We start from the raw sequence: 15638 nt of genomic DNA, 5'->3' as shown, positions 1-15638 counted from the left end.
TTTATCCAGTAGAAGTACTCAACATAATACCACTCCTTCATGGCGGAGTGGTGGTCCGACCGGGTCTTTCTTAATTATACTTTAGTCGACGACCATTAGAAGACAGAGACCAAATTAGCAGCCGTGTGGTTTGCAGTGTTGTGAACTGCAGGCTGAGTATTGATCAGCTGAGGATTTAATTGAGTACTTTTGGGAGCTCTCACATGCAGCATGACCTCATATCCTACTGTACCCATTCATGATAGTAAAAAACAAAGAGTCCAACGCATTGAGAGAGAGAAGCTGCGACAGTTTTTCCCTCCATGCAGGTTTTGTTGGACAGATGACGGACAAAACCACCAGAGGATCCCCGACAGCCTCTCTGTCTCTCTTCGGCTTATCGGCCGGCTCACATCCTGCCCGTCTCCTCCCGGCCTCTAATGCACTGAGGAGAGAGAGAAGGGAAGGGGATCATTTGAAAAAAAAAAAAAGCATTGAATGTCTCTTGCTAGTCATGTAAACATTTGCAAAAAAACCACAGAAAATCAATAGCAGAGAGGAGAAATTCCAGTAACTCTGTGTCTGTGTACGCAGCTTGTCTTACAGCGGAAGTGTGGGCCGCGGTGACACAAACGCATACCGAGACATGAAACGTGGTCTGGATGCACGCTGGGGATCCACTAGTTTGTCCTCTGTTGGGCCTAATTTAGCTGTTGGTCAAAGTAAAGTTCTGGTTAGCTCGTAAAGCTCCCTTAAATCAATTCTTATTCCTGTTAATTACTCAAACAAATACTGTGTATGTGTAATGTGAGAAGAGTGACTCGTACTGACTATTATACAGATAATTATCAGCAGGTCTGCGTCTCTACAGCTTTTAGCCTTTTTTAGCTCATCGTGTTCTTTGTTTTAGGTCCCAGTCCTCTAATAAACCACAGACTGTATATAAGAAGTGGACGTAATCACCGTGACGTCACCCATTACTTTGTGGACTGACGTTTTGAAGCTTCGAGTTCGTCATTTTGTTCGTCACCATCTTGTTTTCTGCAACCAGAAGTGACACGAGAAGGTGGAGCTAAGTACAACCGAACACTGAATATCCCAAACATTCAGCATCAACACTTCAGTTTATCAAACACTCAACACATAAAGGAACACTTCATCCTTCAGTCTATCAAACACTCAACACATAAAGGAACACTTCATCCTTCAGTTTATCAAACACTCAACACATAAAGGAACACTTCATCCTTCAGTCTATCAAACACTCAACACATAAAGGAACACTTCATCCTTCAGTTTATCAAACACTCAACACATAAAGGAACACTTCATCCTTCAGTCTATCAAACACTCAACACATAAAGGAACACTTCATCCTTCAGTTTATCAAACACTCAACACATAAAGGAACACTTCATCCTTCAGTCTATCAAACACTCAACACATAAAGGAACACTTCATTCTTCAGTCTATCAAACACTCAACACATAAAGGAACACGTCATCCTTCAGTTTATCAAACACTCAACACATAAAGGAACACTTCATCCTTCAGTCTATCAAACACTCAACACATAAAGGAACACGTCATCCTTCAGTTTATCAAACACTCAACACATAAAGGAACACTTCATCCTTCAGTTTATCAAACACTCAACACATAAAGGAACACTTCATCCTTCAGTCTATCAAACACTCAACACATAAAGGAACACTTCATCCTTCAGTTTATCAAACACTCAACACATAAAGGAACACTTCATCCTTCAGTTTATCAAACACTCAACACATAAAGGAACACTTCATCCTTCAGTCTATCAAACACTCAACACATAAAGGAACACTTCATCCTTCAGTTTATCAAACACTCAACACATAAAGGAACACTTCATCCTTCAGTTTATCAAACACTCAACACATAAAGGAACACGTCATCCTTCAGTTTATCAAACACTCAACACATAAAGGAACACTTCATCCTTCAGTCTATCAAACACTCAACACATAAAGGAACACGTCATCCTTCAGTTTATCAAACACTCAACACATAAAGGAACACTTCATCCTTCAGTCTATCAAACACTCAACACATAAAGGAACACTTCATCCTTCAGTCTATCAAACACTCAACACATAAAGGAACACTTCATCCTTCAGTCTATCAAACACTCAACACATAAAGGAACACTTCATCCTTCAGTCTATCAAACACTCAACACATAAAGGAACACTTCATCCTTCAGTCTATCAAACACTCAACACATAAAGGAACACGTCATCCTTCAGTTTATCAAACATTCAACACATAAAGGAACACTTCATCCTTCAGTTTATCAAACATTCAACACATAAAGGAACACGTCATCCTTCAGTTTATCAAACACTCAACACATAAAGGAACACTTCATCCTTCAGTCTATCAAACACTCAACACATAAAGGAACACTTCATCCTTCAGTCTATCAAACACTCAACACATAAAGGAACACTTCATCCTTCAGTCTATCAAACATTCAGCATCAACACATCTGGAGATACGTGGTTTCACTGGACAGGAAGGAGAAGAAAAGCCGTCATGTGAAAAGTAATTAAAGCCGACAGACAAACGTAGTGGAGTAAAAAGTACATTTATTGATTTCCAAAGCTAGTTGGAGTAACAACCCCGTCTCAACAGATACAGTGGAGTCTCCCTGAACGCTTTGATTGACACGTCTATAACCTGGAGCATGTGCCTCCTGACTTCTGATTAAGTCTGCTTCAGCATGCATTTACCACTTTGCTTACATATATACTCTAGCAGAGTAATCACCTGACAGGACACATTCTGTTTCTGCACATCCAGCAGGTTAAATACTGAGAACTGAAGGTGGCTTTGCACTTGTGACCACGTTCTTGTCCTTGAATTCAAGCTTCAATAAGCCTGAAACACTGAGAGTCCAGTTAATCTTCTCTACGTAGTTACATTCCACCGCTCTCGCAGACCAAACCCCAAATAAAGTGAAAAGGCATCCACCGTGTTTAAAACATTTATTCACTTTATACATCTTTACAGTTCTCTCGTTGTCAGACAGACGTGAGCTGGAGGGAATGTCTAGGTGTCTGTCCATCGCGGTGTGTTTGACGGGCTTCATACTCGGTTGCCCAGCAAAGACTCGATGAGTCTCGAGCTGTTTGTGATCGCAGTCGTCACCACGATGAATTTATAACCTGGGAACAGAAGGCATGCATGTTATTTAGTATACTTAGACCTACTTTCAGGTCTTTTGACACAAAGCTAACTGCAGTTAATTCAGTCCGATTCATTTGTTTATGTAACTTAGGAGTCTTTTAATAAATCGGTTATAAATGAACATGTACTTGAGTCTACACACTCGTCACAGCATAGCAAACGAAGAAGAGAAACATAAAGCTGTAAAACCTTTTAAATGAACTAATGTTGCTTAATGTGATGCGAGATGCTGTCAGCTGATTTGCCAGGAATTATGAAACTAAGAATTTACAGTAAACTACAGTAAATGATCGGCACGCATGAAGAGTTCCCATCGTTACCTCTCTCTCTGCCGAGGAACCGGAGAGCTGAGATCTCAGAGAAGGTGCAGCCTCCGAGGAACATGACGAGGATGATGCGCTGAGCGTCGCTCTTTGAATCCGCTCCGTTGCTGCCTGATGAGAAACAAAACATTCATAGTTACAGATTTACACGAGAAGAAACAAGAAACCGTCTTTCTCCGGGGTAAATACAGCCGAGGTCATCAGGATTTTCTAATCTCTGACACCGATTGCAAAAACCATGTAATCGGGTTTTCTAAGTGCACGCTGACATCCTCAAATGATTCACCGTCAACATTATATTAATATCTCTTTATGATCTCACCTGTAACAGCGAATTCATGTCCATTTAGCAGCCTGGTGACTTCTTCAAGCCCCGTCCAACCGTCTCGCTCCAACACCTACACGTGACCACAGCAGGAGGAACATGTGACTCCACTCGTCTCTTATTGATTTCCCACACGGAGAACAGGTGAGATCCCGTGGAATAAATGACTCCTTGTTCGTTTGCTCACCTGCTCGACGAGTTTGCAGCTCAGAGGGACGTAGGCACCGCTGAAGATGTAGGCCATGTCTCGTGGGACGCGCAGGTCGTATTCTTCATCAGACTTTGGCACCTTTACACAAAAATACCGATAACAATACGATTATTAAAACACCTTTTCAGGCCTTCTCAGCGTGGCACGGTGAACAAGATAGCAACGGTGATGAGGATTTTACCAGGTTGAGCTTTCGGCTCAGGGCTCTGAAGTTGCTCTTTTTTGCCAGAGAAGAGAATGCGTCAGTCAGCTTACCTGTAAAAACAAATAATAGAATAACAAAAAAGAAATTCCTGAAATCATCGGTCAGGGTTGTGCGTATGGAGAGAAACTGAGATTGTGTTTTGGAAGACGCCCGTTTCACCTGCAGTTTTGTCGTTGACCAGTTTGCCCACTTTGCTCTCCATGGCGGTCAGCGTTTCCCCCGTCGGCTTCTCCACCAGCAGCCCCAGCTGCTTCAGGTTGGCAAATGTGAGCAGGTGGTCCGCTCCATAGCTCTGATGAGGTCGAGCAGAGACAACGTTTCACATTGAAGGCCAGCGGCTCCTGAACTGGGCGGGGCTTAACTCGGGCTAGTAAATCACGTTCCCCAAAAATAATAAAACAGTCCAATACACACAAAACCAGACGGAACATAAACATCTCACCTGTAGATATTGTGCTTTTAATGAGCGGTAATCTTTTGGCAGAAGTCCTGTGAGAAACATCACACAGTTATTAATGCAACATGAGGACAATCTGAACGCGTCTTTACATTCATATTGACACAAAGACAACAAACCGTTTTCCGTGATGGACAGAAGACAAAGCAGCCGCAGACTTTCCATCATGGAGACCTTGAAAAAGAAAAGAAAGAAAAGAATAAAGAAGTTTCCAGCATGTTATTAATAATTTGACCTGATCCTGGATCAGACTGACCTGTCTGCTGATGTGCTCCTCTAAGAAAGAAATGCTTTCACGGATTTCAAATCCTTCAAGTAAAGCTGGAACAGAAAACAAGACGAGTGTCAATAACAACATCAGCTTCACAGAAGTGACATTAAAGCAAAAGTTCACACTTTTTTTTAAGCCCTCTAAGAAAACCTAAGCCCCCAAATATAGATTTTAGTTCTAAATAAAATATAGGTTTGATGCTGGCACCGCTCAGGTTGTAACGGGTTAGTTCAGATTCACCGAAGTCTCACAATAAAACAAACTATCGATGGAGGCAGAGTAGAGCAGCAGCTCCTGTGTTCTGAGAGGTTACATCAGTGTTTTAGTGAATAGAGTCTGGTGTCTTTGTAGAGATGAGATCAAAGATAACAGCTTCAGTTCCCGTCAGAAAGGTCTGTCTGACATCAAAGTAAAGAGGAGAAAATATTCTAAATAAAGCTTAAAACTTAAAGTGATATAGATTCTTTAGAGTCTAGAATACGTCCACAGCAGAACATTGTACTCCTGTGTTTCCCTAAACTCTATTGTAGTAGAACTCTGACTCTGGAGAAGAACCTCACACAAACACACATCTAAACATCTCTACTGTCCCTTTAATGATTAAGGAACACATTTAACTAAAAGCTGAATCGAACATTTCTTACAGTGTTCTGTCTTCAACAGCTCCTGAAAGTCCTGCTTCGTCTTCTTCTTCATTATCGATTCACTTGCACCGATGTCTGAAAGAGAACCTGCTCTTCAGCAAACTTTAAAAGAAATAAAAAACAAAAATCCACGTGATGAACACTCACGTAGGCTGAGCAGCCGATGCTCCTGTTTTAACCCTTTAAGTTCCTCTGACACAAACGCCTTCATCTGCTTTATGTCCATCCCCCGACGCTTCTGTAGGACAAAAGAAAGAGAGTGTCAGTCTGACTTAAGATAACAGATGAGGGGGACGGACATTTACTCACATCATACGCAGTCTGGAGGTTCCTGGCTTTCTGACTGAGGAAGCCGAAGACGTTGGAGAAATGCTCGTTTCTGATTTCGTTGAAGACCTACGAGACGCGTGCGAGAGTTCAAACATTCACCGTAGGAGTCATGATGATGATGATGATGCTGATGATGAGCCTACCTTATCCTGAGAGTTCAGCATGACTTTAAGACTTTTGTCAGAGGACGTGACATCAGGTCCAAACTCCACACATCCTGCAGAACAGAAGCTGCGCTGAGACGTCGATAATCAAACACGTACGAAATAAATCTACAAGTGTCGTTATACAACAATGGCCGCTTTCATTCTGCAGGAAAAACACATCGTTTCAAATCTGCTTTCAACCTCCAAACATTTTACGTATGTTTTAAAATATTTCCCTCTATTTTATAATTAAGTGTCTTTAAAGTGTAAAAATTAGCTAATTAACATGTAATATTATCACATTATTATTAAAACACATCTATATCTATTAAATTAGCAATAATATTTAAATTTAAATATCAAAAATATCACCTTGTCAGACGATGTTGACGTATCGAAAAATGGTGATTTGTCTGATTTAACAACCAGATTTTATGACCAGCGAAGTTTATTTTCTGCTTGTTAAGTCCGACAACAGAAACAGAAAAATAAATATGTAAATGAGAACAAGTTCACTGTGTAATTCAGCTTTGTTAAAAGGTAACTGAGCCGGTTCATCAGGTATTTAAAAAAGTCATCTTTACACATAAACCTACTGCTGCACAATTAATCGAATATTAATCACGACCACGATTTTGCCTTCCTACAATTACATGAATATGATCGACTGCAAGTTTGACGTTTCAAATGCTCCACTCGTAGAAATCTCTGCTGTATATCGAATCAAGCGCTTCCTAAACTAACAGCCAGGGGGCGCTCATGATGTCCTGCCGTATGTCAAACAGAAGCAGCCTGAGAAAAACTACCTGAATGTTGCAGCTGCGGTCCAGAGCAGAAGAGTAATGGTGAAACGTTTTGGTACAATTATATTTGCTTCTAGGAGATGCTTTCCAAATACGACTGGTTCTTATTTTGATGCAAAGATGTGAACATGAGCAGTGCTCTGTTTATTATAATGTCAAAATATGAAAAGTGCTAAAAACATTTTGTCCTTAAAATGAAGGAATTGTGATCTCAACATTGATCAAAGCATCATTTTGGTCATAATCGTGCAGCCCGACGTAAACTGTATCTTTAGATTCAGCTGTGTTTATGTGGACAGACGCAGCTCTTCACACTGAACACAGTCAACTCTCCACAGGCTGCTTTCATACCCACCACATTTGATTCTAAATATATCATCCACCAGCCCCTCGTAGACGACTTGAGAGCACAGAGGAGTGACGAAGTCCACATCTGCAAACACGACGACAGCGTTAGAGACGAGAGACGAGAGCAGATTAAAGGTGCTATGTACCAGATTGGGAGCATTTCTGCTGAGCCGGTGGCTCGCAGCTAACGGTGCTAACGATGACAAAAGTGCTGACAGAGCTAGCAGTATTCATCTGAGGGGGAACTGGAGGGTTAAGGTGCTACGCTACAGAGAGGACGGCGTTAGCTAGCCAGTGTGGCGACGCCCACATGCACAAATCAAGTGGCAACCTCCGGTTCTAGAAAGTGAAGCTAAAGCTTCACGTGGGCGACTGTGGCTAAGGCCGCCTTTCAATCAGAGGGTCGGTGGTTCAATCCCCGGCTCCGGCTCTGCTAGTTGCATGTCGATGTGTCCTTGAGCAAGACACTTAACCCCAAAAATTGCTCCCGTAGTTGTACCTACGGTGTAGAAATGTGATAGAATCTGAATTGTAAGTCACTTTGGATAAAAGCGTCTGCTAAATGACTGTAATGTAATGTGTTAAAGCTGCATTCTCTCTAGTGTCCACCAGGGGGCCCGCCCTAAAGCCAAGCCATGCCCGCCCACGGTGATTGACAGGTCTCTTTATCTTCACACATGCTGCTATATTAACTCTCTGAATCTGGTATACTGCACCTTTAAGAACCCATGTGTTCTCACCTCTGTCGATGAGAAAAACCGTTCCTATTTCAGCTTGCCGAGCTCTTTGTTCTCCCTGTTCCACCTGCTCCCTCCACGACTCGTACGCCATCTGGTACCAGACAGAAGCAGAAACGTTATCGCAGGTGAAGCCAGAAGCGTCGCGGAGGATCTGACGTGACGGGTGTTTTGGTCTCCGATCATACCGCACCTTGGAACATTGTCCGATCCCGTAGACCTTTGAGAAGGGGCCGTAGAGGGAGTGGAGGAGGTGCAGAGCGCTGCCGGCTGTTCTGACCCAGCGCTGGTCCCCCGCCTGTGTGACGAAGGACAACCTGAAGCACCTGAGCTACATTTTACTTACTTACACAAAATATAAATGATCCATCGGTTAATAAATCACAACTTGTCACCTTTTATTCACAATTTTCTTTCTACGGAGTCGTCGTGTAAATAATCGTGTAATTTGGATCACAATGTGCAGCAGAATTCAGATTGTTTTTGATTGACTCACATGAATATATAGCAAACTCTGTTACCCCAGACTCTGTGATGTATGTTATGGATAATTCATATTATATTCAGTGCATAACAAACAGTGGTTTCCTTTTCCCTGATGCTTGAGCCATTATTATTATTATTATTATTATTATTATAGGATTCTGTTTGTTGCACTGAGAATGATTTATGTGCAAACGACCTCATCAAACAAATAAAGAACATAAAATATGCCTCGAGTTAACTGGCTCAACGATCCATCGACTTGACGTCGTGGTTATTTACCAGGAAGTTGTCTCTGAAAAACTCCGGCAGCTCCAGACTGATGACGTCCTCGTCGAGAGGAAGCAGATAGAAAGACCACTCGTCGGTGGTCACTTCTGTGGGACGACAAAAACAAAAACACGTTTTAATCATTATTCTCTTTTCATTTTGGAAAAGCATTCATTTCACATAGTATCAGTGTTACTGCAAGTAGATTCATAAAGCATTGTGGAGGTTTGATCAGCATTTAACAGCTGGAGGTTTTCTTTTACAACATTCACTTTTATGATTTTTCATCAGTGTTGTAGTCAAAACCACCTCAACCGATCACGACCAGAGTGTTTGAGACCGAGCTGAGTCCAGCACTGCAGAACACATTCAGGATCAACAAGATCCACATTCCCATAAAAACAACACAGAAAACAAATAAGACTCTTCATTCACCTCTTTTATTGCCATTTACTGTACACTGTGTGTGTGTGTGTGTGTGTTTACTGTACACTGAATATATGTGTGTGTGTGTTTACTGTACACTGTGTGTGTGTGTTTACTGTACACTGTATGTGTGTGTGTAAGTATACAGCGAGAAATGTATGTACTAGAAGCAAAAAGAAACAGAGTATGTGATTTGGAACGCAGTGAGAGTAAAGAAATGAAGACGCTCACCACCAAAGATCCCCTGCTCCTCCAGCACCGCCTCACACGCAAAGAACTGGACCGCAGAGGAGGGGCAACAGACGGGTTCGTCAATTCATTCAGAACTTACTCCAAGATAAATCAAACAGAGTGTGTGCACAACAGCAAAGCAGGGAAATACCTTCTGAGGAGTGAAGATTATCTTGTATCTTCTAAATCTCCCCACTGCCTTGTCTGCATTGGCCACATCTGGAACAAGAAGCATCACAGCATGACATCATTTAAGAGGCTCGTTGTTATGATGACGTCACTGCATGTGTGTCGGGCTAGGAATCGTGGGACGTTTGTTTGATACGATGAATACGATTATGAATGTGACATTCAATGCCAACGCATCGATCTCCAGGTTTGGTGTTTTCACTTCGGCTGAAGTAAAGAAACAATAAATATCGTATTCTTTCATTTCATCCTGAAGTGTTTTCTGTTCCCGCTTCAACCATCTAAAGCACTTTGTAACTTTGATTTAAAAAAGAAGTATAAATAAAGTTGTATCTATTATTATTACATAAATATGCACACACACACACACACACACACACACACACACACACACACACACACACACGCACACACACACACACACGCACATCTATATATTAAGACTGATTAAAGAGTATTATTGTTCCTGTTAAACTGTCATTGAGCCTTCATTAAAGAACAAAAACATCACACTCTACTTACAGGAGTCGTTTTTGACTAAAGACATTTTCTCCAGAAAGAATCACACAAAAGCAACACTTTAAATCTTGTGCTCACTAGTTTCTAAGAAATAAGTCATTCAGCGGGAAAAAAAAGCACAAATAAAGACAAAAGACATCACCAACAGCGGCCGACTAGTGGACTAACGGACTACGAGCCTGCAGCCCTACTCACCACATATCCATTTGACAGTTTGTATTCTTGGCCGGATCAGAAAACAGAGCCTGTAGGAGAGTAAAGCCTCGTTATCACGCAGTCATCATCAGACGTGTGTGTGTGTGTGTTGAACTATTGTTAGGACTATGAAGGGTGCAGGGCTCACTGGTCTGAGGTGCTGACAACAGGTTTGTATTCCACTTTGTAGAGTTTGTCGACTTCATGTTGCTGGAAAAAAAAAAGGGACAAAATGTTTGAAAAAGATATTTGAACTCAAGAGCTTCTTAATCAAGAGTCAGCTGATGAGGTTCACCTTTAGTATCGACACATTGGCGATTCGATCCAGCGGGCTCATCAAGTCCGCCTCGATGAAGAGGTCCTTCTTCCCCGGCAGCTGTGTGACAAAGAGAGGAAGAAGCAATGTGCTTTCAAACTGGATTCTCTGCCTATTAAAATGAATTATCTCCAGCCTTAACCAAGCGTGGGGCAGAGCACGTACACTTTGTACACTAATTATATGTAGAACACTTTTAACACTTGTTATTTTGTCAGTGTCATATTTTTCGTATTGTCGACAAATCCCACGAAAACACTTAAACCTCTGAAGCCTCAGTTCGTCCTGCCACTGAGCTCCAAGCCCATTGATCTCTACCAGAGACATACATCTTTTAAACATGGGCCATTTTATAAAAACGCAAAACAGCTGGTCACAGCTGCCTTTTTAACAAATGTTACTCAAACAGGGGGAAGTAAAGCATTTGTTTCGGACTATTTTCAGCGGTGGATGAATCCACATCTGGTGCTCTGGTGAGTATTGGTGGCAGCAGGACGGTGTGTGTGGTGTTTGAGTTGTCACCCAGTGCTGATGTGTTTTTAAATGCAGCTCTATGGCACATCAGGGTTTTGGATATACAGGCTAAACTTGTTTTTTAGTCATGTCACTAGACTTTAAAGAAGAAAGCAAACCGTTTCCTCTGACCAACACCTAATGACAGATGGGGTGTGTCAGCAGTGCAGTAGCTTCTTCTTTATTTTATTTTTACATACATAGTTGGTGGTGAGTCTGCCGTTGGAGCAAGATGGCAGTCAGCCAAACCAAACCAATAACGGACACATTGCGACATATTGTCCTACCTGTTCCAGCAGGTAGATGAGCTGATCTCTGGCCAGCCTCTTGAGCAGAGAGAAGTCTGGGAGCTCCGGACAGTCTCTCCTGGAACTGTGAGCCATGCTGGGCCACAACAATAACCACACACCCAATGAACACTGAACACAATACTCATATGACAAAACCTGTAATGACAGAGAGACTACAACCAATGGAAACACATAATATATATGCTGTGATTGACCTAGCTAGCGTTAGCTTGTAGGCTAAAAACACATCCTTAACATCACAGTACATGTTTAAAGACGAGCGTCAAAGAGCTGACAGTTATGCAGAAATATTTTCACAAAATGATCGAATAAACAGCAGAAATCAAGCACCAAATATCTGTCAAAACATTATAAAAAAAAGGGGGGGGGGGGGGGGGGGGTGTTAAACTGATATTAGAAGCTAACCTGCTGCTTCCGTAGCTAAAAAGAGGAACAGACAACCAGCTGCTGTTTCCACCCGGACCAACACAAGGGACGGACTGCTACACCGTTGGTTAAAAAAAGAAAAAGGAACGAGGTTGAAGTCCAGTCACAGCTGGTTCCTGTCGCTACTTCTTTGTTTTTCCACCATGAATTCAGACGCAGTTTTATTGTTAGAGACGGTTAACTTCGCGGCAGAGAAACATCGTAACCAGCGACGTAAAGATCCCGAGGAAACCCCGTACATTAATCACCCCATCGGTAGGACTCTTTGTTATGATGCATTCAGTGCTGCTCGGTAGGACTCTTTGTTGTGATGCCTTCAGGTGCTGCTCGGGAATCTCTCAATCCAACGCTGCAGAAGTCAACAATAATAACAGTGGTGGAAAGTAACTTTAAAGTGTATTTACTCAAGTATTATATGAAATATTATAAAATATTATTTAATATACAAATATTATTAAAAATAATGTTATTTAATATACAAATATTAAATATATATTGTACTTTATTTCCTCCTACTTTGTACTTCTACTCCACTACATTGCTGAGGGGCATATTGTATTTGTTGAACGTGTATTATTATTAGTTAAGACAGGTTCAATAATACAAAATATAATCAAATAAGTTCTGAATTCTTTTTATAGATAAGATGAGGTATACATGGCATTATATATAAAGCAATTAAAGTAGCTCCGCCTTTACGAACTACAGCATTAAGGTGTTTATTTATCCATCAGTGATTAAAGTAAAATAATATAATAAATATGATTTTAAAATTGGCCATTTTGCGTGATGAGTGCTTTCACTTTTGGTGTGTTAAGTATTTGTTGATGCTAATACTTTTGTACTTTTATTTCAGTAACATTTTTAATGTAGGACTTTTACTTGTAACAGAGTATTTCGACACTGCAGTATCACAACTTCTACTAAAAGTAAAGAGTATTTCTTCCACCGCTGGATTGTAAAATGATTTCTGATGCTGAACTCTGTGTGAAGCTGTGATACTTGACACTTGCTGAGGTGTTAGAAGGAGGGAGAATACAATCTAAGAATTTAATCATTTTCACAGTGGTTATTAAAGCTCGTACTATAAATTGGCTAATATTAGATGATTAAGGATATATCAGCATCGATGTATAAGTAACACAAATAAATATCGATAGGTATGAGTTAGTTTAGAAACAATGTTTCCATTATATCTACCAGAGATACGTTTATTTATTTTGCAACCGTAAAATATCACTGGTCTCAATTATTAAAAATAAAATAATCCATGGGATGTGTTTTGAGATTATTTATGGTTAAAAACAAATATTCTATCGCTGATGTATTTTTAACAGATTTTAAAGTCTTAGTGAAATGAAAAATACATGTTTTCCAGTTGTGTCCTTGAGTTAAATGTTTATTTATTTCTTGTTATTTGCCAAATGTCAAAAAAAAAAAAATCAATATGTGAGTATTTTAACATCAAATATCTGTCAAAATGTTTTCTCTGGTTTCAAACTTTTAAGGAGTGGCGAGAATCCTCAGCCATGAAGGAGGCGTCACAGACATCGAGGTTTTACAAGTGAGTATGAGACTTTGTCGGGAAGCTCCGGTGCTTTTTGTGTCACTGAGCCGGTGTCTCGTCTTCCCCGCAGGCCGCTCTGCTTCACGACACAGTGGAGGACACGGACACCTCTCTCGCAGAGCTCGAGGCGACGTTTGGGACGATCGTGGCTCGTATCGTTGAGGAGGTGACGGACGACAAAAGTCTGCCCAAACACGAGAGGAAGCGTCAGCAGGTGGAACACGCGGCACACTGCAGCTGCCAAGCCAAACTGGTCAAACTGGCAGATAAACTGTACAATCTGAGGGACTTAAACCGCAGCACACCAGCCGGTCAGCACCTCTCTGTCACTCTCACTGCTCTTATACTGTAACCGAAGAGTTCATTTAAGTTCTCTTTTTCTATTTGTTCATTGTGTCAAAACAAGGCAACTGCTATTAGCACCCAGGTGTCCGTAGCCAACAATGCTATTTGCGCTAACTAGGTGGCAACGTCTGAATATTGAAGTAAAGGCTGAAGTGTCTCTTAAAGCTGCATTCTCTCTAGTGTCCACCAGGGGGCGACTCCTCTGGTTGTATAGAAGTCTATGAGAAAATGACTCTACTTCTCTCTTGATTTATTACCTCAGTAAACATTGTAAACATGAGTTTATGGTCTCAATCTCTAGTTTCAAGTCTTCTTCAATACAGCATGATGTTCATTTAGTAATTTATGGTCCATTTAGAGTCAAACAGACCATAAAGCAGGGGATGCTTTAGGGCGGGGCTACACAGTGATTGACAGGTCTGTACCAGAGACGTATACGCCGTCTCTACGTCACTCCTCCTCAGTCCAGATATGGTAACTTCCTGTTCACCGGTTGCAAAGAACAACAAGATAGCGATGACTGTAATCCAAGATGGCGATGACGAAATCGCCGAATTCAAGGCTTCATAACATGAGTCCACAAACCAATGAGTGACGTCACGATGACTACGTCCACTTCTTATATACAGTCTATGAGTACACACAGTAAAGTGTACCCAAGTCACAGAAATAAAAGTAATAGTTTGGTAGTGGTGTTTCCTTTCAGAGAGTTGCGTTATAGACGTGTCTGACTGTTAATAAATACTTCATGGACTCTCTAAGAACACTAGAAGACACTACAGCTGTCAGATAAAGAGTATAACTGTAACATGACAAGTGTGTTTCCACTATAGAAGTACATAAGTACCAATACTTGACCGTGTACTTACCTAGTCACCATACTTCTTCCCTCTGTGTGTGTGTGTGTGTGTGTGTGTGTGTTTTACAGGCTGGACAGCCGAGCGGGTGCAGGAGTACTTTGTTTGGGCCCGTGAGGTGGTGAGAGGCCTGAGAGGAACCAACTCTGTGCTGGAGCAGAAGCTGGAGGAGCTGTTCAGACAGAGAGGGGTCCAGCTCTGACAACACAGCGGAGAGCACACCGCTCCAATTACAAAGAAGATACTTTTTCATTTGTAAATTATAGAAATAAATCATATCGTTTACATCTGTGTGGTCACTGGTTTTTAATTTCTGTTTTCACATTTTGTCTGTGTAGTTGAATTGAGTTTTTAGGAGTATTAGTATCAGTAGTTATGTTCCTATCCATCTATCTACCTAAAGGGGTGGAATGTAACTAAGTATGTTTACTCAAGTGCTTTGAGGTTAAAAATGGAACAAAAAATAAACTTGAAATCAGAAGATATTTATTTATTTATTCATCAAATATTTGATTTTGTCATTGAAGCTGTTTTGACAAAAACGAGTAAATAGATTATATGAAGTTACCTCTCATCTTGTGAGGAAAGAGCCTGAAGACTTTCAAATCAGGGAGTACAAAGTATAAAATAAATACACACAATTATACATCATATTTTTTGTCATTTTCATGGTAACGTGATATGTTGCAGCAAAGTGCTGTCCCATTCCTATTTACACCAGCTCAAGCCCTCACAGTCTCTCACACTCAACCACTTACCAGGTGACGTCAGTAAGTCCTTGAGGGTTCAGGGCTTGAGGGTTTAGGTAGGACATTGGGATTTGGCCCAAGTCTCTTAATTGTCATTTCCTCATTTCCTCACTCTTCAACAATTTCCGGTTGGATCATTTCCTCGCTCATCGATCCTCGCTCGAACCGGAAGTTGTTCTGCGCCGTCATATTGACGGCCGTCCCAAAGCTCTTATTTCTGCTCTGAGGAGCGAG

General features: G+C 41.2%; 2 protein-coding genes across 4 annotated transcripts; one reads left to right on the top strand and one right to left on the bottom strand.

Annotated features, from left to right (window-relative positions):
* Positions 1–2991: 2991 nt before the first annotated feature.
* On the bottom strand, positions 2992–12167 carry vps33b (VPS33B late endosome and lysosome associated). Of its 3 annotated transcripts, XM_076078621.1 has the most exons (24): positions 11866–12167; positions 11437–11533; positions 10616–10696; positions 10469–10530; positions 10321–10370; positions 9569–9636; positions 9418–9463; positions 8773–8867; positions 8201–8305; positions 8011–8101; positions 7278–7355; positions 6117–6190; positions 5953–6039; positions 5791–5881; positions 5644–5718; positions 4985–5049; positions 4848–4902; positions 4714–4760; positions 4431–4563; positions 4248–4321; positions 4043–4144; positions 3853–3928; positions 3528–3641; positions 2992–3185 (listed from the first exon to the last, which is right to left on the bottom strand). In XM_076078621.1, exons 2-24 carry the CDS (start codon positions 11530–11532, stop codon positions 3106–3108), a joined length of 1845 nt encoding a protein of 614 aa, XP_075934736.1. In that variant the 5' UTR covers position 11533; positions 11866–12167; the 3' UTR covers positions 2992–3105. The 3 variants fall into 3 exon arrangements, with proteins under 3 accessions (XP_075934736.1, XP_075934735.1, XP_075934737.1); XM_076078620.1 differs by lacking the exon at positions 11866–12167 and having other exon boundaries at positions 11437–11809; XM_076078622.1 differs by lacking the exons at positions 7278–7355; positions 11866–12167 and having other exon boundaries at positions 11437–11809.
* On the top strand, positions 11947–14940 carry hddc3 (HD domain containing 3). The gene is made up of 4 exons (XM_076078623.1): positions 11947–12141; positions 13395–13450; positions 13524–13764; positions 14727–14940. Exons 1-4 carry the CDS (start codon positions 12030–12032, stop codon positions 14855–14857), a joined length of 540 nt encoding a protein of 179 aa, XP_075934738.1. The 5' UTR covers positions 11947–12029; the 3' UTR covers positions 14858–14940.
* The last annotated feature ends 698 nt before the right edge of the window (positions 14941–15638 follow it).

The sequence above is a fragment of the Anarhichas minor genome, unplaced genomic scaffold (assembly GCF_050575085.1).
Source record: "Anarhichas minor isolate MPS153535 unplaced genomic scaffold, ASM5057508v1 ptg000067l, whole genome shotgun sequence".
In the NCBI taxonomy this organism is placed as follows: Eukaryota; Metazoa; Chordata; class Actinopteri; order Perciformes; family Anarhichadidae; genus Anarhichas; species Anarhichas minor.
Note: the sequence above shows the minus strand (reverse complement) of the source record. Positions and strands in the feature narration are given on the sequence as shown.